Source organism: Vulpes lagopus, chromosome 1, assembly GCF_018345385.1.
Source record: "Vulpes lagopus strain Blue_001 chromosome 1, ASM1834538v1, whole genome shotgun sequence".
Taxonomy (NCBI): domain Eukaryota; kingdom Metazoa; phylum Chordata; class Mammalia; order Carnivora; family Canidae; genus Vulpes; species Vulpes lagopus.
The window spans coordinates 45,077,215-45,105,005 of NC_054824.1; the positions used below are offsets into that span (position 1 = coordinate 45,077,215).

Genomic DNA, 27,791 nt, shown 5'->3' on the forward strand with positions numbered 1-27,791 from the left:
AAATCATGTCATCAGGATCACACCATCTCCAATTGCTAGAGATATTACTTACCTCTATGTTATCTCTATGTCAAGGATTCAAAAATCTTTGTTCTTACTCTTACACACCGTTAATATTACACACTACCCTATTTCTGTTAAAAAAATAGTCCTCTGAAGAACTCCTTATGAAGTCAATTTCAGATTCATAACTACATACCAGACTTATGTTTCCCCAAAGAATCCAATTTTGTAATTTGTCTAAAATAGTTCTACTTTGGATTGTTTAAACACATCATTTAAATCTTAACTCTTCTGTTTTATTTATTCAAACACATGACTGCTCTGGTATCTGGTTTTCAATGTTTCATTGCTCAGATAATGATGTGTTCATTAAAATCTGCTAATCGTTTAGTGTTCATTGTGGGCTTTAGCACTGAGATAGACCTAAAACGTTCTATTAGTCGAATAGCAAAGAGAAATGGCAAACAGTATTTATTCCCCAAAGAAATTCAGCTATCTCATAAAGGCTTAGTTGATGTAAAATAATAATGTTCTGATGAATGGAGTCTTAAATGATTATTTCTAGTTATTTGCTCACTAAATGTGATTAGGGATTAAAAAAAAAAAAGCTTTACATAGCAAAGAATTACCAATAAAGAAGTTCAGGCAGCTAACATGCTGAAGCTCTGTTCTGCAGGCAGAAATCTCAAATAGAGATTTCTCCTATCCAGTAAATATTCTTTTGATTCAGAACTCTTAAGCACGGATAAATGATTATCCTAAGACTGAGAATATTGCATGAGCTATAGTTAGCAATTGCAAAGAAGGAGAGCACAGATCACCACATTAACCACATTAAAATTTATATTTAGATCAATACAGATAGGTTGAAATCAGGAATTGGTTTGCAAAACATATTTTCATGGATATTTCCCTGCTCACCATGTTTTCATAATGTCATATTATAATGTTCCACTACTACTTTGGATATTAGGGTATTTAAAATGGTAATGGCAAGTATAAATCTTGAGAATGTATTAGCTTTGTAATAATTCTCATGAATACAGTTTCTGTCTCTAGATAGCATGCATTCTAAAAGCCTATCTGAACATTAAAAAATAAAAACTTATACATTCTCATATAATTCTACCTCGCAAGAGAAATACAAATTTTTGGTCCTAATTTCTGTTACGCTTTTCATTCTCACTCACTCCCTTACGTCTCAATTCTTTTAAATCATAAGATGACAAAACTACTATATTAAGACCCAGTCAACTTCAATTAAAAAAAAAAAAGAAACTAAACCAATTCAATTAAAGGGATATCTAGAGTTTTTATGTCTTATAAAACCTGGAAGTTCATTTATTAATCTAATTTTAGGCATAGCTGGAATCAGGGATGATGCAGTCCAGAAATTATTTCTCTGTCTTTTGACTTTATTTCCCTGTATATATTGGCTTTATTCAAAAGTGAACTCTCTCTATGCACATAATGGGAAAGCTGCTGTTGATAACTTTGACCCTCCGTCTACTCAGACTACAATTCGAAAGAAAGATGAAATCAACTCGTAAGAAAACTAATCAGCGCTGCTTGAGTTAAATTCTCACCTCCAAACCAAACAGAATTCCACATTTTGTTTATTTTCTCTCTGGACTATACAATCTGTAAACCATGTCAAGTGACAAAACAGTATAATTTTTTAAACAGTTCTATTGTGATATAGCTTTGGAATTAAAAAACAAAATACATATCTATTTACCCTACTTGGTTAGCCAAACTTTCATTTGAACTCAGCATTTTTCATAAAGTAAATGTTATATAGTTAACTGGAAGAGATGCCAAAGATCCTAAGCTTCTTAAATAGAGCTCCTAACCCTGGATTCTGAGCTGAGTTCCCCCATAGCCATTTACCTAAGATGAGATAGTAAATTCTTAGTGATTACCAAAAAACAGGAGGGAAAACTCAAAAAGAGTTCTTTTTTTTTTTTTTGTCTTCATCATGAAGTATAATAATGCCTATTTTTCTATCTTTTGCATGAATTTTCAAATCTTCATTGTAGAGATTCATTGTAGGGATTTCCCCTATTATCCCTTATCACAAAAAGCATGCAGAAAGCTTTTAAATTTATGGTATGTTAATTTTATAACATAAATTTCTATTCTACCTCTGGGGCTTATATAGTGATAAATATGGAAAAATATTTAATGCTAATAATTAACCATAATTTTAATAAAACACAATCTTGACCATGAAAGAGATTTACATTTATATATAATACTAGTGTCTGAAAAGGGAAACTTTTGTGAAGATTCTGAAAATGGCTTTTGATTTCTTTCTAAGACTGGCCTTAAAGTTTTTTTTTTCATATTTTAATGTTTAGTTTTATTTCAAAATTCATGCTTTCCTTCCTGTGAGTGTATTCCTAGCATTTTCCTGATTATTATTGAGTGGTAGATTTCTTTTATTTACAGATAAGACAGGGGTATTATGAACTGTGTCTTTCAAATTCCATATGTGATTATATTTTGAGATCGGGTGTTTAAAAAAGTAATTAAGGTAAAATGAGGTCACAAAAGGGAGACCTAATCCAATATGACTGATATCCTTATAAGAAGATATGAGGTAATAGATTGGGGGAAAATCAGGTTAAGACACCAGTGAAGACAACATCTATAAGTCAGTAAGAAAGGCCCTCAGAATAAACCAGCCCTGCTGACCCCTTGGTCTTGGACATCAGATGCCAGAATTGTGAGAAAATAAATTTCTCACAATGTGAGAAAGTGTGTTTTAAGCTTACCAGGCTGTTTTACTTTGTTACATCAGCCCTAGCAAACTAACAGAATGGACAAGGAAATGAACAAGAAAGAAAATTCCTGGGGGGTCTGTGTGTAATTGGTTAAGTGACCAACTCTTGGTTGTGGCTCAGGTCATGATCTCAGGATTGCGTGATTGAGCCCCATATGGGGCTCTGCACTCAGAATGGAGTCTGCTTAAGGGTCTCTTTTCTTCTTTCTCCCTCTGCCCCTCCCCACTGTGTTCTCTCTGTCTTGCTCTCTCTCTCTCAAATAAATAAATAAATCTTAAAAAAAGAAAGTTCCTGGGCAGCTCAGTGGTTTAGCACCACCTTCAATCCAGGGCGTGGTCCTGGAGACCTGGGATCAAGCCCCACGTCGGGCTCCCTGCATGGAGCCTGCTTCTCTCTCTGCCGCCCCCCTCCCCGACTTTCATGAGTAAGTGAAATCTTAAAAAAAAAAAAAAAAAAAAAAAAGAAAGTTCCTGAAGCAACCAAAACATTGTTAAAAATATACAATTGTTGGGCAGCCCCGGTGGCTTAGCGGTTTAGCGCTGCCTTCAGCCGGGCGTGATCCTGGAGACCCGGGATCGAGTCCCACGTCGGGCTCCCTGCATGGAGCCTGCTTCTCCCTCTGCCTGTGTCTCTGCCTCTCTCTCTGTCTTTCATGAATAAATAAATAAAATCTTAAAAATATGTATACAATTGTTAAAGACAAAAATTAGTGGATTAAATATCTTGGTTAATCAAGTGTCATTAAAAAGCAATTTGGTAGGGAACTAGGAACACCGGTGTCATGTTCCTAACACCCTTAAAAATCTCAGTATGGAAAAATAATGGTCAAGGAAAATTGCTTGAAAATGAGCATACTTCATTACTTTGAGGCTATGACTTTACCCTCCCTGTCCAATACAAACTATTTGATGATAGGTGGGTGTTAGGGAGGATTCTTTCAGCCCAAGATGAAGATAGTCTAAGAAAATATACAGGTTTGATGACTTATACCTTCTAGAAATCTCCTAAACCATGAAAGTAATACAAATGTTAAAAATTAAAAGAACATGAAAAATGGATAGATTTTGCTTGATCCCAGACAGGAGCTTTTTATTGTGAAGGTTAAGTAACCAGTTGCATGACCTTTAACACATTTTAAGAATTGTAATTTTAGGGATCCCTGGGTGGCGCAGCGGTTTGGCGCCTGCCTTTGGCCCAGGGCGCGATCCTGGAGACCCGGGATCGAATCCCACATCGGGCTCCCAGTGCATGGAGCCTGCTTCTCCCTCTGCCTGTGTCTCTGCCTCTCTCTCTCTCTCTGTGACTATCATAAATAAATAAAAATTAAAAAAAAAAAGAATTGTAATTTTAAAAGTATACATCTATTGATTTTAAAAACATTTAATAAACATCTAATAAACAAACATTAATTTGTGTATTTCATTAAAAACACAATTGGCATTCTCAGTCTCTTAAATATAATAGAGAATCTGGTAATAACTTTCTTAAGGAAGCAACATATAGCTATCCATAATTAAACACCATATCAAGAAGGAGCAGTCTATTAAAAGTTTATTCTTTATGAATACATACATTAAAGTTTGAGAAGAGCTTACACAGGTCATGTTCTCACACTATAACATACTTATATTAGAAGTAAAAAAACGAAAATATTTTATAACATAGTTGTTTCACAACTATGAGTTCTACAGAGTTCGTGACATATTTGCATTACCCATCTTTTGGATAAATGTGACTGCTATGTAAATCAATTTCTATAATTGGAGCTTGGATTTGCTTTTCCTTTCCTCAGTTTTCTAATAACAAAATTATAAATAAGAAGAACAATCCTCAGGAAATATACAGTTTGGTAAATAAGTAGAGGTCAGAATAGTTAATCAGCATTTTAATAAGCCTAATTGAAACCATAGATACTCTTGAGAGAATTATATTATCCACATAAAAACAATCCCACGGGCATTTCTTAAAGTTTAGTTTATGCAGTGATTTCAATTAACTATGATCTGATTTGGGCTGGTAAGTGGTCAGTTTTTTAATTCACTTCTATTATTTCCCAGAAAATTATAAGAGGCATAGATGTTTTACGTTAGAGAGTTCTTCAGCATTTTAGCTATATTAGCAATTAATGAAGAATTAAAAAGAAGTTTAGAAATTTCTGATTCCATGCTGAATTAGAATATACATTCAAACTTTAGCTTAAAATTAAACTTCCAAAATAGCAATTATCTAGAAAGAAATACATTTCATACATTTCCATTTCTCTGCCATGCCTTGCGGCAAGATGGAAAATAGGTAATTGCCATGATGCAGACTTTTTTTTTTGATATGTATCTTAAAAGAAAGAAACTACAAAAGTATAATTTTTGCAATACATATTATACTGTTAATTAAGTACAAGGGACCTTCTATTCCATGAGGATTTCTTATTTAATGCTAATTTTCCAAATCTTGCTGCTATTGAATTGTGTAGGAAATAAAAAATTTTCACCTTTAATATTAGTCCCAACTCAAACACTCCTCTTAAGTAAATACTATCTATCCATTGAGGAATCACAAATCTGCCCCTTGGCAGATGACACAATGTAAATACAAAGGAAATCAACTTAAAAGTAGAATTTATCATCTACCAAAGATGCAGAATCTTATAAAATTGACAAAAGCTCTGTTGGAGAATTGCTTCAATCTTACACTTTGCCCATGGGCATTAGACTAGAGCTAGACCTGTTAAAAGTGAAGAAGAGAAAATAAGAATGATTACATGAAAGGCCATTCAAGAGATAGCAATTTATACATTAAAGATTAAGAGGGAGATTTGGGAAATCTGAGGAAGACTTAAAATAACTTCACTAAAATACCAGTAATGAAAAGAGAGGTAAAGGATGCAATAAGAAAATATGGTGTATGTTGAGGTTGGGGGCATGTGAGAAACTATAAAACTTGTAATTTTATATGTACTTTGTGAAACGTCAGAAAGACGTTAGAAATGTATATGTGTCAATGTTTTTAAGCCTTAAAAATCCAATCTTTTCCACAATTTAATGTGAAATTCTGATCTCCTTTTTAATTTTTTACACCTTATAACTCTGTGATAGCTTGTGTCATATAAATATATAAATACAAACATACATGTATACCATAGGCTTATGTTTACATAGTTACTAAAATAAAATACACTTGAAATATAGAAATGTGGAATGTTAAAAACTTCAAACACACTGTCTCCAACATTACTCAGATAATTAATTTGTTCACAGGAAAAAAAAATACAAAACTTTTATTTTCTAGGAGATAACCTGAATTTCTCTAGCGACATACATGTATCTCCATACATATACAAATAGCCACAAAGGATAGGACCTCTATTAAACGTGACCTTGGCATGAAGGTTAGGAGGAAAAATCTGGTTGTTGAAACAAGCTGTTCTTCCAGGCATGTCCTGACAGGGTTCTAGAAACTGTGCTTTATAAAGAATAGGTTGAGAAAGTTGTCAAGTTTCCCATGGAACTGGGAAAATTTTGTGACAAGACCAAAAGTTTCTTTCAAATGCTTAGAAAATAAATTAGAAAGCTTGTGGATTTCTGCAGTTAAAAGAATGTCACCCAATGGTTGAAAGAATAAGAAAAAGATATTTACCATTACCATAATAATACTATGGCAAAATACTTGAGACTTTGTAAGTATTAAAAAATAATGATAGTCTATTAATTTACTTTTTGTAGCTCCAACTGTTGAAATCAAGTAAGTTGCCTTATAGAGTCATGTGGTCTTTAATATTGGAAGAATCCAGCTATTTCTTGAATAGTTATTTAGGCAATTCTGGCAGTACAAATTGTGGATTTTTAACTAAAACTTTAAAAAGATTTCATCAGAAACTTCTTCCATACCTTGGTTTCTGAGTGAATCAGGATTTGCCATAGGAACAGTGTTTCCAGTGAAATCTTCTAAAATTGTGCCTGTTTAGTTTCAGGGGTACAATATAATGATTCAACAATTCTATACATTCCTCAGTGTTCATCACGATAAGTGTACTTTTAATTCTCTTTACATATTTCATTCATTTCTACTTACCCACCTCCTCTTTGGCAACCATCAATTTGTTCTCTGTTTTTAAGAGTATTTTTTTATTTTATTTTTTGTTTATTCATTTATCTTATTTCTTAAATTCCACATATGAGTGATATTATATGGTATTTGTCTTTGACTGACTTATTATACTTAGCATGTTGCTCTAGGTCCATCCATGTTGCTGCAAATGGCAAGATCTCATTTTTTTTTTTATGGCTGAGAAATATTCTTCTGTGTGTGTGTGTGTGCGTGTGTGTGTGTGTACATACATACCACATCTTTTTTTATCCATTCATCTTAAATGGGTACTTTGGTTGTTTCCATAGCTTAGCTATTATAAATAGTACTGTAATAAACATAGGGGTACATGTATCTTTTCAAATGAGTATTTTCATTTCCTTTGAGTAAATTCCCAGTAGTGGATTTTTTTAAATTTAGAATTAGGCCAGATAGAGGGTTCCAGTCACTGGTAGCCTAAAAATAGTATCTATCTTATATTATGTTTTGGGTATTGATAAATGTATGTAAATGACCCTGCAAGGTGCCTTGTACATAGATAGAAAAGTTAGCTATCATTAACTATATAATAGTAGTTTGCTAACTGGAATATAGAAAACTTTCTTAATAATAATTGAACATTTTACTTTGAGAAAATCATTCTGATTGTAAGAGAGTAATATAGACACTGTGATAGAAGTTATAGTAGAGTAAGCTAAGTTTCATTGCCCAGGTTGGTTCTAGCTGTTTGCATAATATCTCTTAAAAGTAATTCCCAGTGTAAGAGTGCACTTTTTTATGTTAAATGAATATTTCTAAAAGAAGAATATAAAGGAAAAAAATTCTCATCAGAAGATCTCAGTGTAGTTTAAAGTGTATTGAATTCTTTCCTCCATTTTTTTTTTAATTTCTTTTTTGGAGGAAGTTATTTAACATACAAAGTAAGTTGGGACTCCATCTGTGACATTTGTAGCAGATGCTTTTGCTGCTTTTATCCCATCCCATCTGTGCTGGGCAGTTACTAAACACATTTACTCACCTGAACAACCTCCACTTTTATGCCTTACACTTTTTTTGGAAGCTGAGGGATCTTATTGAGTGCACACACCCATTAGCCACTCATAAATCAGTGTAGACTGTGAATATGTTTATGCCCTGGGGGCAACCCTTGACTAATGGGGTAACGAATCCATGGAAAATTTCTGTTTCTCAGTCATTCCAGAAAAACTTCTGATGTGCCTTCTCGACAGATCTTCAGAATGTCCTCATTGAATGGATAGTTATATATTGCTAAATAACAAATTACTCCCAAAATCTAATGGCTTAGAACAGCAAGCATTTATTATCTCACAGTTTCTGTGATTCAGGAATCCTAGAAGTGGTTTACCTGGCTGATTCTGGCTCAGTATCTCTAATTAGGTTGCAGTCAAGATGTTAGCTGGATTAGTCATATGAAGACTTGCATGGGCTGAAAAGGTCCTCTTCCAAATTCTCTCATGTGTGTTGACCAAAGAATTTAGTCTTTCTTCACATGGCCTTCTTCATCGTGTTACTTGAGTATCTTCATAACATAGCAACCAGCTTGCCTGAGAGAACCAAAGAGAGAAGAGTGAGAAAGGCACACTTTGACCATATTGTTACACATTAGCAATGAATTATGAAGTACAGTCCATACTAAATGAGAGAATCAGGCTCTATGTCTTGAAAAAATATGAATAACTTTAAAACCACTAGAGTGGGATTGTGTACCATTTCACACTCTGATGAAGAGCTAACTAGTGCCTTTCCTCCCCTGTCTTAGTTTCCCCACTGCTTCATTTTTGCTTATCTGCATCACCTGCCAAATAAGAAACTGGCATTTAAGTCCTTGTCTCAGTTTGTGCATATGGAACATTCTAAGTACTCTGAACAACTTAGTACTCTGAAACTTAAATACCCTCAAGATTAAAATTTGAAGCAATGTTGTATTGAAAACTGATATAAAATAATGTCATCTATAAAAAGACATTCATTTTGGGGCACTGGTGGCTCAGTCAGTTAAGCCTGAAACTCTTGGTTTCACTGCAGGTTGTGATCTCAGGGTCCTGAGGCCACTTCCCAAGTCTGGCCCCGCTTAGTGGAGAGTCTGCTTGAGATTCTCTTCCTCAGACCCTCCCCACTCATGTGTTCTCTCACTCTCTCTCTCTCTTTCTCAAATCTTTTAAAAAAAGAAATTCATTTTGAATTTTCTATAGTCACAATCACTGAAAATTATAGTTATCAGTTCCTTTTATCTAAATTATTTTACTTCTCCATATATAATTTCAAGAGCTATTTAGACAATATTCTGATTTGTAAAGTGGTCTCAAGAAACTTATATTTATGTTATAATAATTGCCTTCTAGGAATATTCTCTTAATTTGTATGCATAATTAATAGTAATGATAATAGAATTAAAAGTAAAATGTTAAAAATGGCCGTTAATACTCATACTTTAGGCAATACTAATGAAAGTACTTATTTTATATATTAATTAGGATTATATTTTGTGCAATTTACTTAAGGCTATAATAAAATTAAATTCCACATTTGAGAATACATATAATAATTTAGATTTCAATCTATCACCATTTCTGAAACAAATCAATCACATGAGTTTAAAATACCTGTGACTTTAAATATTTAGGAGATATAATGTGCTCAAATGAATAGTATAGAAAATAGGTAAGTAACATAGCTGATTATCTTTTGAACAAATAAGGCCATTGTGGTCAGGTTATTGATTTTGCCTACTCACTAGGCTATCTCTAACTTACAGCCTGGTGTTCCTGTGGGGTTTCACAGGAATCTGGTAGTTTACAATATCAAAATATCTATAAAAGGAAAAAAGAGAGAAAAAAGTCAATGTCTGAATCCATAGTCATTTGCATGAATATATTAATCAAAATATTTGGATTCCATTATCTATATCAGTTATATGACCATTTTAGTTCCAGTTTGATTATCTAGTATATCATCCACGACAAAGAAGACATCAGAGTACATGATGAGAGAGAGTAAGGTAATTTTATTTTGTTTTGTTTTGCCTATGGCTATTCTCTAGAAATATAGCTATGTGCATGAAAATAAGCCAAAAATTCCAGAACATGTGAATTTTTGACTAAGGTATAAGCAAACAAGGAAAATTAAACAGAAGTTATGTTCAGAGTATGTGGATCTCTAAAAACTAACCTATAAAGTTATAAATTGTCTAATGTGCAGAGGAATAAATACCTCATATTTTTGCCATACTCTAAAGCAAATGGACATATAAAGTTATCATAGATTATTTTTTAAAAAAGGTAGATGACAGAAAAGAACTGTGAGGATTCTGAAATTCTATGAAGTAACTTATTTGCATAATTGATACTTTTTAGCTATTTTAACTTGAGAATTATTGGCTTCAGCAAAGTTTCTAATAATGAATAAACACTTCAACTTCTGAGCACTTAAAGTTGATATTTTTAATGTGATGCTTTGCAATTGAAAAAAATCTGTAGTGTGGTTGCTTTCTTAACAATTATTAAACTACATCCTACTAAGTTATACTACCAAAGTCTGGGAAATGGAATTTAGAGATTGCAATCATGCTACTTTCTAATTTGGAAGTAAATGTTTTAAAGCAAAATAAGAATTTAATAAATGTGTATAAGTTGAAATAAGTCTCATTTAAAATTCAGTTGTAACACATCTCAACCAAAAAAGGAAAAGGAAAAGCTGATTGTGTGAGGGAAATTCAGTTTTTAAATACTACTTATTCTCTCTCACCCCATTGGATGATACCAGGCATTATTCTATTTAATATGTCTGCAGACTTTTCTTGTCATGTGTCTCATAGTTTGACTTGATAAATGCCCCCAAATGATTATTTTGGCATGGTAGAATCCATTGAGCTCTGCACAAACAAGAACAATAAGAGACATGGATTATGCTTTATTATTTTTAAGAAAGAGGAACAGGAAGATAATGGAATTGAAGTACCACAATGTTGGTCTTATTAAATGCAAGGAGAAAAAAATAGCCGTATCAAAAGAACAGTATCTGCAACAACAGTGGGGAGCTACAGGAGGATTTGCCAGAAGAGCTTGTAGAGGACGTAGGACCAGCAGAGTGGTTATAGAAAAACGTCCAGGCAAGGTTGCTAAATAGCTACAAACCATACTTAATAATTCTATTTGTGACTTGTCTCTGACAGGTGATGAAACAGTATTTTCCAATTTGAATGATCATTGAAGATAGCTCCTACCACTTTCGAATAGAAGTTCAAACTAACTTTTTTATACCAAGTAATCAATGGAAGTATGACATTGGCTCTCTCTGAAGGTTTCTTTTTAATTCCTATAAATTTTCTTTCAATGTTTTATTTTTAAATTTCTATGCTTCATAATCAATTTGTATTTTATGTCCTCTCCTCCAGTATTGTAGATCAATCTTATGTTAAATGCCCAATGTGACATTTTCATGATTTAGTAGTTTCTACTAGTTTTTTAAAAAGATTTTTTAAGCAGTTTTAGGTTCACAATAAAATTTAGAGGAAGATAAAGAGATTTCCCATATTTACCATTCACCTCCTGCCCCCACACTAGCATAGCTTCCTTCATTATTAGCATAATTCACCAGAATAATATATTTGTTATTGGAGATGAACCTACATTGATACATCATAATCACTCAAAGACTATAGTGTACCGTAGGGCTCACTCTCAGTGTTGTATATTCTATGGTTTGGACAAATGTATTATGATATATATCCATTAAGATGTCATATGGATATTTGCACTACCCTAAAAATCCTCCATACTCTCCCTATTCATCCCTCCTCTCCCTCTTCACCGCTGGTAACTACTGATCTGCTAATTCTACCATAGTTTTGCCTTTTCTAGTATGCTATAGTTGAAATCATACAATATGTAGCATTTTTAGATTAGCATCTTTCACTCAGTACTATGCATTTATATTCCCTCCATGTCTTTTTATAGCTTGATAGCTCTTTTCTTCAGTAATGAATAATATTCCGTTGCTGTAAATAGGCCTTTAATAATGTGATGATGAAGTGTGGGAGCTGAGGAGGCATTCTATAGTCCTATGATTAGGTTTCAGTCTTTTTCTCAGCCTGTCTCTGGACAGTGTACTTCACAAGTGTTTCTCAGACCCAAACGTGGGACAGAATGACTAGAGTGGGCTGGAATTGGTATTTCCTTTCTTCCACATGGAAAGCTAGAACTAATTAGAGTTGGGTATTTCTCTTCCCTAGGTCAGTTAGGTTCTAATAATATGTCAGCAAGTTAGGCTCTAGTTAGCTAGTATTTCCTGAGGGCAGCTCTTGTTAAGAACAGAGTGCTCTGGTGTATTTCAGAATGGTTCCTCCACTCCCACCCGCCCCCAGCAGAAGCAGGAGGAGATTTTTCTCTGATATTTACTGTGGAAACCTGGTTAAGCTGCTGGAGGTAAATCTTAAAATATTGTGATACCCCATAAGACTCAGTCTCTGCACAATTTTTAACTCTCAGAATTGTTCCACACCAAGCCTCCAACAATGCATCATCAATTACAGTTCAGGTTTTACCCCAGCTATGGTGCCCCATGTCTATTTCCTTGTGTGCGTCTCTATGCCAGTAAGCCAGGACTCCCTGTCTTTTCACTCATGGAGTCAATGGTTTGCCCCATGCACTCCCCCTCTGTGGACCAAGAGTAGTTGAATTTTTCAGTCCATCCAGCTTTTTACTTTTGAGTACAGAAATGTCTTATTAGTTCCGTAATACATGTTTTTGTATAAACAAATTAGGTACATTATTTCAATCAATCAGAAATTCTATTAAAATGCTTATAAGATGAATGCAGAAATTCTATTAAAATGCTTATAATATATGATATTAAATTGCCTGTAATAGCAATAGCTCAATTATTCCAAATATTAAACATTATTGCTAGTCGTAGTATAAGTATTTCTGTAGAGTATAGGGCTAAAAATTGTTACACATTTCTATATTTTAAAGATCTATAGAATCTTTTCATCATTCAAATAGGTGTATAAACATCACATAACCTTGCAAGAACAAAGAATAAAAGCTTAACATTAAACGTTTAAAATTAAAATCATAAGCTCTTTTCAGAGAACAAGAAGATAACTATATTCAACTAGTAGGGTTCATTTCAGAAGAGCAAGGCTGGTTCAACATTCATAAATCATTCTATGTAATTAATCATATTCACAAATAATTTTTAAAAACATATAGTCATATCAGTCATATTACCATATCATTTATCATTTGACCATATGATCATATTAACAGACAAATAAGAAAAAACAAAATTATATTAATAGATGCACAAAAATCCTTTGAAAAAAGCCAAAGCTTATACATGATGAAGGCTGTCAAAAAAAGCCTAAGAATTAGTGGGAACTTCCTTAACCTAATAAAATATTTACAGATTGGACAAGAAGAAATTGAATTGTCTTTATTCACAGATTTCATAATTTTATTTTCAGAGAACTCCAAGGAATCTATTAATTTTTTTTCAGTAAACATTGGAATATTAGAAAGAAAGAAATTAAAAAACTGAATACCATTTACAAAACAACTATTCAAAAATAAAACACTGAGTTAAAAATCTAACAAAATACCTGTAATATCAATACCAAAATAATATATGTAAAAAACTGCAAAACACTGATGAAAAAAATTAAACATGATCTAATTAAATTGAGAGATCTTTCTCATTCAAAAACTAAATGTAGAAATAGTTGTTATTCAGGGACACCTGGGTGGCTCAGCGGTTAAGCGCCTGCCTTTCAGCTCAGGGAGTGATCCTGAAGTCCTGGGATTGAGCCCCACATTGGGCTCCCTGCATGGAGACTGCTTCTCACTCTGCCTGTGTCTCTGCCTCTCTCTCTGTGTTTCACGTGAATAAATAAATAAAATCTTAAAAAAAAGAAATAGTTCTTAATCATTAATTAAAACATTCAATATTTTTAAGATATCATTTCTTCCCAACCTTTTTCTGCCCAAGTTGATCTATAGATTCAAAGCAATACCACTCAAAATCCCAGCAAGGTTTATTATATAATGAAGTTTGTAATATACATTTCAAATTATGTTGTAGATACTTGCCCCTTAAGGATATAGAACATAACTCTTCAATCCTTAAGTGTGGGATGTGTATATCCACTTGCTTTAAAGGGTATACTTGATGTGACTTGATGAAAATGAATTTTTGCTATGATCTTTATCCCCAAAATCCATATCACCAGTATAACCACAAGAACACCATCAAACAAGCCCAAGTTGAAAGACAGTGTACAATAGATTTAACCAATATTCCTCAAAATTCTAGAGATTTTCAAAAGTCTGAGAAACTATCACAGTCCAGAGGACTAAGGAGATATGGCAATTAAATGTAATGTGGTATCCTGGATAAGATCCTGAAATAGAAAAAAAAAAAGACATTAGGTAAAATTTAAGGAAATTTCCATAATACATGCACTTTAAGTAATAATAATGTACCAAAATTATATCATTAATTATGACAAATGTATCATATTAAGGTAAGATGTAAACAATAAAGGAAGCTGATTATGGAGTATATGAAAACTCTTAACTACATTACAACTTTTCTATAAACTTTCTATAAATCTAAAGTTATTCTAAGAAAAAGTATTAAACAATTTTTAAAGCTATCTCCTTAAAAAAAAACTATAAGGCACATAGTTTTTTTTTTTTTTAAGACTTTATTTCTTTATTTGAGAGAATGAGCTAGAGAGTGTGCATGAGCAGGGGGAAGGGCAGAGGGAGAAGCAGATTCCCTGTTGACCAGAGAGTCTGGTGCAGGGCTCAATTTCAGAACTCCAGGATTATGATTTATGCAGAAGACAGAGAGTTAACTGGTTAACCAACTGGGCCACCCACGCGCCCCTAGGCATTTAGTTTTTTTTTTCTTTACACTGGAAATTAAGAACATTATTAGTATTGCGATGGATTAAAATGCAGACAAATAGGCATTTCTTACAATGCTAGCAACTGTCAAACTTGAAAAAAAAAAAAAAAGAAAGTACCTAAATTGATAGAGCATTTTTGAAGAATAATTTATAATATTAAAGGAAAGGCAATGAAAACTTCAGTGATGAACAAAATGAGCTCTAAGTTTATTTCTTTTCCATAGGGGTACACCACCAATGGAGAATTTCCTCTAAAAGGGATTAAGTTTCTAGTTGCTACAAAGAGAAGAAGGTTTATGGTCTCAGTAGTAATTCATTATTGAGGATTTTACCTCATAGTGAAAAATGAGTTCATTAATCAATACATCATTAAATCAGGTATTGTTCATTGGTCAGGAGTCTTCAATTAGTTTCAGCAAGGATCTAGCATAGTACGATCGCTGGAATATGTTTGATTCTTTAACATGGTTATTTTTTTAGCTTTGGCTGGGTAAGACTAGGCGCTGGAAATAAAAAAAGAGCCACATTTGGCCAATGGACATAGGTTGCGTACAAAGCAGTAACATTTTCTGGTTTTAAATTCCACCTATATTATTTACTAGTGCTATGACCTTAAAAAAAGTTACTTTCAAATAACTTTTCAGTAAATATTAGCCATTATAAAAATTGTGATCCATAATTATATAATGCTTATCCCCATTTATTAATCTATCCTTTTTCCCAGTATCACCCCAGACTTGCCTTCACACATTATTTGTCAGACATTTAGAATTTCCTTTAATTTCTAGATTTAGCTATACTCTTCTTACTTTCACCATTGCATATACTCTTCCTAATGCTAGGAATGCCACCATCCTTATGTTTTATTTTATACTTTATTTTTTATATTAGTTATTAGTTATAATATTAGTTACATTATTCAATTTGCTACTTGTCTGTTTTTCCCAACTAGGCTGGTTATTTTTGAAGGCAGACAGAAAATTTTACTTTTCTTTATATGCCTTCCCATTCAGAAAGATCTGTCATGTTGTAGACACTCAGTAAATATGTAAATCCCTCTCCTGAACATTGTACTTTAATCATTGTTTGTAGATCCTCCATCACTTCTTAGATCATGGTCTAACAACTGACATCTAAGTGGTTTGTATAAAATTAGTCCTAAAACAACATCTGGAGAGAAAACACATCAGATGCACTCACAGTCATTCTCTGTATTAGTTTCCTAGGGATGGCATGACAAATTACTGCAAACTTGGTGGCTTATAACAACAGAAATTTATTTGGTCACACTTGTGGAGAACAGAAATCTAAAATCAAAGTGTCAGCAAGGCCACATTCTCTCTATAGGTGCTAGAGAAAAATCCTACTTTTTCTCTTTTAGCTTCTAGAAGCTCTAGGTATTCCTTGACTTGGGGCTACATGACACCAGCCTCCACCTCCTTCTTTACATGCCCTTCCCCATTGTGTGTCTCCACTTTTATAAGGAGACTTGCCTTTGAATTTAGGGTCCAACCAGTTAATGGAAGGTGACCTCTTCTCAAGATCCTTAACTTAGTTGCACTGTAAAGAACTTTTTTTTCCAAATAAGGTCACATTCACAGTTATCAACCATTAGGACTTGGACATAGTGTTTTGGGACCACAGTTCAATATAATTTCAAGGCAAAGTCCAGCTGTGTGTTGCTGCATCTCAGAAAACACATTTGAATGAGAGAATTCCAAGGTGAAAGGTAATATTACTATCAAGCCAAGAATTAGTTGACCTTATCAAACCAACTATGTTGGTTTCAATTATATGCTAAAATTAAAATTATTTTATAAGTTTAATTCTGCTCAAGTTTTAGGGTAAGAGGGTTCACTAAGGAATCATCTTATAATTAAATATTTGTGTGAATAAGTAAGATGTGATATATGTGTTGTGCATGCATGCACACACAATGGAATATTACTCAACCATAGAAAAGAATGAAATTTTGCCATTTGCAACAGTGGGGATGGAACTAGAGAGTATCATGCTAAGTGAAATGCTTAATATTTATTTATTTATTTATTTATTTATTTATTTATTTATTTATTTATTTATGAGAATACACAGAGAGGAGAGAGAGAGAGAGAGACAGAGTCACATGCAGAGGGAGAAGCAGGCTCCATGCAGGGAGCCCGACGTGGGACTTGATCCCGGGTCTCCAGGATCACACCCTGGGCAGAAGGCAGTGCTAAACTGCTGAGCCACCCAGGCTGCCCGTGAAATGCTTAGTATTATGCTAAGCGAAAGAAGGCAGTCAAAGAAAGACAAATACCATATGATTTCATTCATATGTGGAATTTAGGAAACAACATAGAGGAAAAAAAGAGAGGCAAATCAAGAAATAACCTCTTAACTACAGTAAACAAATTGATGGTTAGCAGAGGGAAGGTGGGTGGGGGATGATTTAAATAGGTGATGGGGATTAAAGAATGCACTTGTGATGAGTCTGGTTGATGTATGGAAGTGTTGCATCACTATACTGCACACTTGAAATTAATGTTAAACTATATTTTGACTAAGTGGAATTTCAATAAAAAATAAATATTTGTGAAATATTTTATAAAATTATCAAGTTTTTCACTATTATAAAAGTTTATTAACTATCTTATAATCAATTTTAGTCAATGTTCTTTATAATACAGGCATAGATAATAGATACTTTAAAATATATATATTATCAAGCTACATATATTTGAAATAAAATGGAAAGAATTAAACCTAGAATGACTGAGCTCTATGATACATGAGCATTTTTTTTTTGTTCTCCTTCCTTGTTTCTGGTTGCTTTTTGTTAATGGGCCTTAATTTCATTGAAGACACTGGTGAATATCAACTAAATTAGCTCTCATAAATCAACCTTAATGAAAAACTACTTCATGTGCTTAATTTTATTCAAATATGACAAATATTAACTCCATAGTATAGGATCATCCATATTACATGTATATATTTATATATTTTTTACTTTTCTTTCTTAGATGTGTTCCTGGATTTTCTGGACAATTTTGTAAAATTTATATAAATGAATGTTCTTCATCACTACGTCTAAAAGGTACAAAGTGTGAAGATCACATCAATGGATATATTTGCAAATGTCAACAAGGTAATTATTGAAAAAATATAATCATGCATACTTTATTTACAAAATATATGTTTATGTATGTATGTGTATCTAATATGAACTTGACAATGTGCTTCACCAATAATGTTGTTGGTTATCAGCTAAGTTTTAAGCAATGAGCACACTTAAAAATATGAAATTCATGTTCTGTTTTTTTGAAATGGATGTTCTGTGAGACTAGTAAGAAATCAGCCTATTAGCAAGAAATCCTGCTGCTTAGAGTATAACTCACTATAGCCATTTTCTACATCTATGTAAACTTCATAATTATGATCTTTATGTCCGTTGTGCCAGGCACACAGCAAGTCCTTTGTAAATGTTAGCTCTAATTAATATTGACATTATTATTACCTCTAACAATGGTCACTACAGAGATAGACAAGATGAGTACACTGATTTTATTCAGGGAAAACTTTTTCATTAATAATTGATGCTTTGGCCATTTCAGCCTTTGGCCATATTCTTTTTAAGCATACATCAGTATAAACAACTTGTGTCCATGCATCTTTTTTCTCCTCTCTTTCTTCTAGTTCTCTAATTTTGCAGATTTTTTACTTTGTTGCTTTATTCCTGTGTCTTCTGTCACTCATCCTATCTTGAACAGTCAGGTACATCATAGTGAATGCCTGAATTTCCTTGAGAAGTAATAATCTTGCAGGAATATATGTGGGATATTTTTGGCTACCAAAAAAGAATTCTATTTACAGACTCCATTGAAGACTTGAGACTGGTTGTGGAAACCCCGGGATTCTGAGTCTCTGGTTATTTGGATCCCCTGAGGGAATAACAGCCAGGCAGCCTTGTGGGTATTAGGGCTTCTGTATATGTGAAGTTAACAAACTAGCGAATACTTATCAACTGAGTATCATTGATGTGTTGTTGACATGTTCAACATTCACTCAGTGTACTCCTCTGTTTTGGAATACCCCATATTGATACTAGGCTTTTTTTTTTTTTTTTTTTGGTCAGATAGAGCATCTGAAAACATTTCTACCTGAATGTTGAAATAGCCACCTCTACATAAAACTATAACTCTTACAGATAAAATAAGTAGAATAAACATTGCAATTCTCTGATATAAAAAGAATGAATGACTCTAAAAGTTTTGCCTCTTTAGGGGCACCTGGGTGGCTCAGTCAGGTAAGCATCTGCCTTCAGCTCAGGTCATGAACCCAGAGTCCTGGGATCGAGCCCTGCGTCAGGCTCCCTGCTCCTCAGGGAGCCTGCTGGTCCCTCTTGCTCTGTCCCTCTCCTCCACCCTACCCCGCTTGTGTTCTCATTCAAATAACTACATAAAGTCTTTAAAAAAAGTTTTGCCTCTTTTAAGCAAAAATGCCTTTATTGAAGTCTGAACATTTAAAACACTTATTGTCATTACCATATGCAGTGAACATAACCTTATGATAACAGTCGAGAAATAATCTTCCATAGCACATTAGGGGCAAAGCTGAGATTCAGAGCCAGGAAGTCTGGCCTGGTTTTACATCCTCATTTCTTATGCTCTCCAAAGAAGGGCCTTCACTGAATAGAAACTTCCCATAAAGTTTCAGTTATATAAAAAGAAAAAAAAATAAATAAAGTTTCAGTTATGCTAGTTAAGTTCTCTAGAACTATTGTATAACATTGTGCCTATTTAATAGTACTATATTATACACATAAGATTTTTCTAAAAGGACAGATATCATTTTAAATGTTCTAACTAGAATAAAAAATAAATAAAATAAACAACTATTTTTTAAAAAAGGAGCTTCACCAGTAAGATCCATCAGTGTTTTTGCAGCTTAAATGTTAGCAATTCTAACCTCTATGAGACTTTTTCAGGAAGGTTACTCACCCACATTTGTCTCATTCACTCGTGAAAAGCTTGATAAGCAAAAACTGATAACTGAGAACTTACCACTTTTCTGTATAGTTCATATCAACTTGCATTTTCCCAAATGTCATAGAAAGACACAAAGTCTAATTCCTTTGATTTATACTGGTCCACTCCTCTTTTATCCATGAAGGAAACCAGCCTTAAATAATGTTGATAATTCTTAAGCTCTGGTCTAAAACATGCCATCATCCTTACCTTTCATGGTACCTAATAGAAACCTACCCTCACCAAGTATTTACCTCTGTCTTTAAATTAATTATGCACTATAAACTTTTCCCATATTCTATTTTCATCAGTTGGAAATCTCAGATTCACATCGTGTTGTCAATATCAGAATTGTTATGTCTTCATGTAACAACTTTTCCTCCATGGTCAAAATCTTAGGTGGCTCTTACTCTGTACCTGAAAATTTGTAATTTATCCCTTTATCTCCATCTCCTCAACTTGTTAGTCCAAAGAGAGATATAAATCACAGACAGGGCCATAGTTAGCACAAGCCCCTCCCGTCTCTCTAAGCAGACAAATTAGATTGTTGTACCCTTTCCTCCAAGCTAATTAGGTACTATGCTTGACAAGGTTGATCTCAGAACTCACTCATCCTCTCTACATGAGATCCTTGTACAAAGGTTGCAACCTGAGCAGCATTCAGGAAAGAATGAGCTCATCCTCTGCCTATGTAGTGAATTCAAGTGAGTAGGGAACTCATTTCCATGGAAGTATTAATACAAGCATCCAGGTTATTTTATGAAGTAAGACACTGTTCCCTTTGTTTTACCTCAATAGTCACATTTATAGTGTAATATTAAAAATGTTTAACACTCAGTAAGTGAAACCATAGTTATCCCATTAAAAGCAAATTGAAAGTGAAGAGAACAATCTCTGCATTGGAAATGTGAATGCTTACCCAGAGTTGTTCTCAGTCCCTGGGGCAGCCACTGTGCCTACACACTTTTTATACTCAGGAGGGATGTAACAGTGTTTATATAGGTGATGATATAAACTTTGGATACACAATTTGCTCTTAAAAATAACATTATTCATTTTGAAACAGAAATTCTGCATCATCCTTGAGGCAAGAAAATACAGAAGCACACAAAAATAGTATCGGCCATAGTACTCACAATTATTCAGTCAGAGGTATGACTTTTATTTCAGAACAGGGGAGATACATAATGATCTTTCTATTTAATCAAAACTCATGCAAAGCGAAATAATTAATATGAAATAAAGAGTATGTGCTATTGTATTTTCATGGTGATTTAGGTGTAAAAATGAATTCTACATGTTCTACAGTTAGACTAAGAAAAAAATACTTTCAATTTATATCATTTGGTTACTGTATAATATATTAAGTAGTTAGAATCATTTTAGATTTAGGTTTAATTTTATTTTATTTCCCCAGATTAGATGCAAATCACTTGGTGATAAGAAGGAAAAGGAAATAAAAGTAAAATATATAAATCTTTCAAATAGTGACTTTTTTATTTTCATCAATAAACTCAGACTCTTATAACTGCTATGTTATGGCAGAGAATGGTAGTATTAAAATTGGTCAGTGTTTCTAGTTGTATAAGTATTCAAAAACTTGTTTTGCTATCAACTTAAAATTAGCCTAATTTGTTCTTATTCTTATTACAGTTTGATATCTAAATTCTTTTTTGTTTTATACCCTCATTATTTGATGTGATTTATCCAGTAAGCACTTATTTAATTTCTATTATACATGAAATATTAGATTAATACTGAGTTTAACACCATAATGATTTGATTACTTTTCTGGCTTGCTAATGAAAACTTTTGGTAACCACCAAACAGTATTTTCTGAATATCTTGTTATGTTATTACAAATGGGCATCAAACCTACATGGATTCAAAGGGTGTTTTCTTTTCTGCTTCTAAATATTTTCTTTAAAAAAAAATCTTACCCACTGAATTTTCATTTGTCTGTTTTATATTCCCTTGTCCTGCTCTTATTTCTTATTACCACCTTCAGTACAAAGACATCATCTTATTTATTTTGTTATTTTTTTAACCAAAAAAAAAAAAAAAACCATGAAACTGATTAAAAAGCATTGCTTATAGACTTAAATCCTTTCCCCAAATAGCACAACACCATGTGGTACTCAGAGAAGTAAGGTGATGAACAAAGAACATCTGGAATCTGGGAAGAATAAAGTTCAAATCTCAGCTTTGTGACCTGGTAACTTGGAGATGTTTAACATTATTATAAAAACTCTCTGAGTCTCAGTTTCCTGATAAAATTGTAGGTAAAAATCACCTAAAAATTGTAATTAACTAAATATAGAATTATAGGTAAGATATATTATTTTGGATGAAGCAGCCTGAGCCCATTAGCTCATGTAATTTTACTTAACATTTCAGAATATCTGTTTCTTCATTCACAGAATTGGAAAATAAGCTCATTCATAGAGTTTGTTCAGCAAGGTATCGGGAACAAATAATAGTAACCAACATTTCTAAAAAACTTATCGCAAACTATGTTCAGCAATTTGCACAGATCTTTTCCTTTTTTATTTTTTTGGGTTTTTATTTATTTATTCATGAGAGACACAGAGTCAGAGATGTAGGCAGAGGAATAGGCAGGCTCCCTGCAGGGCCCCAGCACAGGACCCCAGGATCACACCTTGAGCCAAAGGCAGACGCTCAACCACTATGCCATCCAGACACCCCTACACAAATCTTTTCATTCAAATCTTACCATAAGTTCCATAAACTTATGAAGCATCTACATTGTAACTTCCATTTTGTAAGGGTTTGAAAGATCTTATCTTTTCTAGCAGCAAGTAAAGGGTTATAGGTTGTTTTCCACTTCCCCTTAGTAACCAAAAGCACGTTTTTCAGTTAACAGACACAAAATTTGATCAATCTTTGTGTAAAAATATTTTTGTTGCATAAGTTTTAGATATACAGCTTTAAAATTCAACATCTGTATACACTATAAAATGATTGCTACCACAAGCCTAGTTATATCCATCATGATACAGTTGACTCCCTTGACCTATTCTATCCACCCCCAACTCCTTTCCTTCTTTACCAGTAGTCTTTTCTCTATGAGTTTTTTTATTTCCCTGGTTCATTTGTTTTGTTTTGTGTCTAATTCCACATAAGTAGAAATCATACACTATTTGTCTTTTTCCATTTGACTTATTTTACTTAGCTTAATAGGCCTGTTACCAAACCCAAGTTCAGCTGCCCGTCCCTTGAAAGGCCATTACTCAAGAGACACGTTTTTTTTTGTTTTTGTTTTTTTATGGTATCACCCTCACCCCACCATAGTTTTATTTTATTTTTTTTAATTAATTTTTATTGGTGTTCAATTTACCAACATACAGAAAAACACCCAGTGCTCATCCCATCAAGTGTCCACCTCAGTCTCTTCAATAAATGGTGCTGGGAAAATTGGACATCCACATGCAGAAGAATGAAACTGGACCACTCTCTTTCACCATACACAAAGATAAACTCAAAATGGATGAGAGATCTAAATGTGAGACAAGATTCCATCAAAATCCTAGAGGAGAACACAGGCAACACCCTTTTTGAACTTGGCCACAGTAACTTCTTGCAAGAGACACGTTTTTGATTGGAAAGGAATTTGAGCTTTATTCATGAGGCCAGCAACTTGGAGAGAAGGCAGACTCTTATCCAAAAGCCAACTCCAAAATCTCTGCCTGGCCCAAGGGTTTTAAAGGTGTTTAGGGAAGTTATCAACAAAGGAAGTAGTAGTCTATAACATTTCTTAATTTCATGAAGACTCGATGGTGCCGTCTATAAACATTATATTATTATATTGAGTGAGGAGGAGCCAGTTCGTATTTCATGATGTGTAGGAGTACTCTTTATTTCTGCAGAGGAGGGCAAGGTTTACAGATGCACAAAAGGAAGTTAGTAAAATCATCTGTGTGACCTAAAAAAGAAAAACATTTTACAAAAAAATTGCTACGCTAATCAGAATCCTGAAGTGGCTTTGAACAGACTTGCTGGCTTCTGTGGCCTGGGAAGGTTCTGGTCCTTCACTCCTCAAGCTTAGTGGTCTGCAAATCTCAAAGAAAGTAAATTAATTATGTTACAGATGAAGGGACTTAGGTCAGCAAGTAAGGAGTGTGTAGACTTGAAGCAAGTTAACCCTAAGACTGGTTGGAGTGCTGTGACGGATTCATCCTTGTCACAGATGACAAAATTTCATTCTTTTTTTTTTTTTTTTTTTTTTTAGTGGCTAAGTTGTATTCCATTGTATAAATATACCACATATTATTTTTTTATCCATCTGTCTATCTATTTTAACGGTTATGATTGGCACTCAGCATCCAGTCCTGTCTGTTGTGGTTTCCTATATTGCAAGGACAAGAAAACAAAAAACTACAATATCTAGACTTCCTTTGAAGCTGATGTGACATAAATTGAGTTCCACTTGTAAAAAACATACCTAAAATCTAGAGGATCTAGTGGAGGTCATTTCTAGATATCTTAGCAAATTTTAGCTGGTAGACAAGGTCATGGACACGTGGGATTTTCTGAGTCTATGACTTTGTGTGTATTAAAATGCAGAACCATAAGGAATGGCAGTGAGCCTCTGCAATCTAGCGTTCAATCACTAACTGCAGGGTAGGAGGAAGCAGCCAGAGAGACTGTGTTGGTGGCTTCCTGGTAATCCAACTTCCCTCAATTAGTGCAATGAGTTCTTAAACTGAATAATTCTGATGGTGGCTTTTATGTTGCTCAGTTTCCTGTGTATGATAGAGGTGGCATCTCCCAAAGAGTCATATCTATTATGGTTATTGGAATTACTCCTATAGCTCTTCTTTCTAATAATTTTGTAAGCATCTTATTCTTTTTGCATAAATACCTAGAGTGGTTTCTATTTTCTTTTTTAATAATTTTTTTTAATTTTTAATTTAAGTTTATTTTTTTAATTTTATTTTTTATTTTTTTTTCTATTTTCTGTTCTAAGTCTTAACTAACTGATTTTCTATCCTAGTTTGTTGTTTTTGACTAAGACATCCTTAATATTCCCCTCAGCTTAACGACACTTTAGATAGGCTTCATGACTGTAGGCCTCTGACTTCCCTTTCTTTAGAGCAGTTACTTCAGAAAACTTGTAATTGTAACTTTTTTCTCTACCCCTTTGAGATATAAACCTTCTTTCAGCCTCTTGCCAATTTTACAACCCAGAAATGTCTTTTTCCAACACCTGGGAGCCATCCCTCTGAAAAGTAATTATAGAAGGAGATATGGCCTCCCTACCTGCCGTAACAGGCTCAGTGGGAAGCTAGGAGCCTCCTGTCAATAAATGAAGGTTACCAAACAAAGATGTCCTAAGCACATTGACCAACTTCCACCCAGCCCAATATCCTCCAGTATTTTCCCATTAGCCCACTCCAGCTTTTGAAAATTCTCCCATCTACCTTTGATTCAGCATAGTTAAATTCAGTCTTTTTCCTCTGTTTCAATAATCTCTCTCTCTCTCATTAGAATACTCTTGAATATAGTCTTCCTTGTCTTTTTAACAAGTATGATGATTTTTTTTTCTTTCACAGTTACCATCTTATGGTTTAAAGTTTTATGATGTCCTTCATAGTATTAGAAGCAAGAAGAAAACTATATCATTTTTAATTGTTTAAACTATATTGTGAATTGTTCTATTCAATCAGAAGAATATATATAATCAAGGAATATTTATTTTATAAAATAATACAGTAAGCATTCGTGTACCTCCTGTTTGCTTCAAGGAAAAAAAAATGTTAGCAATATTTCCAGCCTCTTCTATATCCCTCACTGAACACATTAAAATTCTGCCACCACCCTATAGTGACTATTCTGAACTTTACATTCGACATTTCCCTTAGTGTTCCTTAGGGCTTTATTACGTATGTGTATATCTCTAAGCAATGTTACTAAGTCTGTATATATTTGACTTTTATAAGAAAAGTTATCAGAATGTAAATATTTTTATGGAATGTGCTTTTATGCTTAACAAGATGTTGTGAGTTTCAACCATGTGAGTGACTGGTCACCGTGGCTTTTTATAAGCTCTGCAGAATGTTTTTCTGTATCACCATTTATAGCCTCCATAGTAGAGATGCCCACAGAATAAAGCCATCATATGAAAGAATTACAAAGTGAAAAGAGTCTTGCATATGCTTTTTGGTAAATTTAGTCTTTTGGGAGCTCCTTCTAAGTTTGATCTGGACTCCACCAAATCTTTTAAACTTGTGTGGTATTTTTCTTCTTACGATGCTATATTGCATTAGATTGTTTCTAGGTACCCCAGAATACTTATATAATTGTTCTCTTATAATTTATCAGGGAAGAACAGTGAGAATATGTTGCTAAGTAGGAACAAGAATAAGAACTCATTTCCCAATAGCCAGAGTTCAGATTAAATGCTGCTGGATAATACATAGAAAAATAGTTTAAAAAGCTAGTAACAGCTACCTTGAAAGATTTTATTTATTTATTCATGGAGACACACAGAGAGAGAGAAGCAGAGGGAAAAGTAGGCTCCCTGCAGGAAGCCCAATGTGGGACTCGATTCCGGGCTCCGGGATCACGCCCTGAGCTGAAGGCAGAGGCTCAACCCCTGAGCCACTCAGGCATCCCTATTAAGGACATTATAAATAGATCCTTCATAGGAAAAAAAATCAATGGTTTTTTAGAAGTGTTCTTAATGTGTACCTAGTAAACCATATTTTGGGTATTATCTTGCAGAGAGCTTAGCAATGTTGGTTGCTAAGTAGGTGATAAAATAATGGCACCTTCCCCCCCCCAAAAAAAATGACAAGCATACAGTTTGTTGGTATGGCAAATGAGATCATTATGTTTAAGGAGAATTCTTATAGCTGATAGCTGATTTAGACATATTATTTATATTCTATAGAGCCCCAGATTAAGAAATACTACCTATAAAATCCTACAAGTATTATAAGAAACATTTTATATCTAGAAATCTGAAGTAGTTGCTTTCCTTTGAATTTAACATTCATACTAAATGGAAGTATGGGATGTGTTTATTCCATTATTTTCTATATCTTTGTTCCAGGGTAAAATAAATAAAGACATTTGGATATGTAATGTATAGAATGGCTCCATAGATACAAGCCAAAACTTTATTTTATATATGCTAGCTTCCATTTTTACAGAACTAGTAATTCTGGACAAATTATTTATCTTCTCCAAGTTTCATTTTCTCATCTACTAAATAGAGATTATAATAGTAGCTACCTGATAGAATTATTATGAAGATAAACTATGATAATTTATATAAAACATCAAGTACAATTATAACAAATAGTATAAGCATATATAAACTATATATATAATCTATTATTATTATTATTTTAAAATTAAATATGTGCTTTGTAATTGTGTTTAACAGGATGGTCAAGACTTCACTGTGAGAATGAACTTGAGAAGTGCATTTCCAACTTATGTGTTCATGGAATATGCATAGAAAATGAACCTGGCTTTGGCTCAACATGTTTATGCATATCTGGATTTGTGGTAAAGATTATTGATGGTTTTGTTGTGATACTTTTTTCATTGTCTTTAAAATTCAGTGAATAATAGAAAATCGTCTGGTGGAAATTAGGTTGGAGAAGTTATATTAGCATTTCTCTCTTTCTCTGACTGTACATACTCCTCCTCAGCATTCCCCTTTCCCATCTTGTCCATTCATCACATGTACCCTCAGCCTTTCCTTTCAGGAGAAAAGCATTCTGATAAATTGATTCACACCAGGGTGCAAGTCACTTAATATATTGTCCTCTAATGTTTTAATGCATTTGGAAGGAGGATGCCAGTAGAGGAATTACTTAATATTGTCAGAGTCTTGGCAGAACCTCTGTTTTGCCCAAGGACATAGCACTGTTTTCAGAGTTGGGCTCAGAGTATTGTATGTCCAAGGAGGATGAATCTGCTTTCCTTGCAAGTCTGGACTGATCC

At 33.5% G+C, this 27,791-nt stretch overlaps 1 protein-coding gene across 1 annotated transcript in view; it reads left to right on the forward strand.

Annotated features, from left to right (window-relative positions):
- The window catches only part of EYS (eyes shut homolog), a 1,534,343-nt gene that overhangs the window by 755,796 nt on the left and 750,756 nt on the right, over window positions 1-27,791 (forward strand). The window contains exons 20-21 of the mRNA XM_041742712.1: window positions 17,811-17,935; window positions 27,226-27,350. Of these exons, the coding sequence (XP_041598646.1) occupies window positions 17,811-17,935; window positions 27,226-27,350 (250 nt within the window). The remainder of the gene's footprint in view (window positions 1-17,810; window positions 17,936-27,225; window positions 27,351-27,791) is intronic.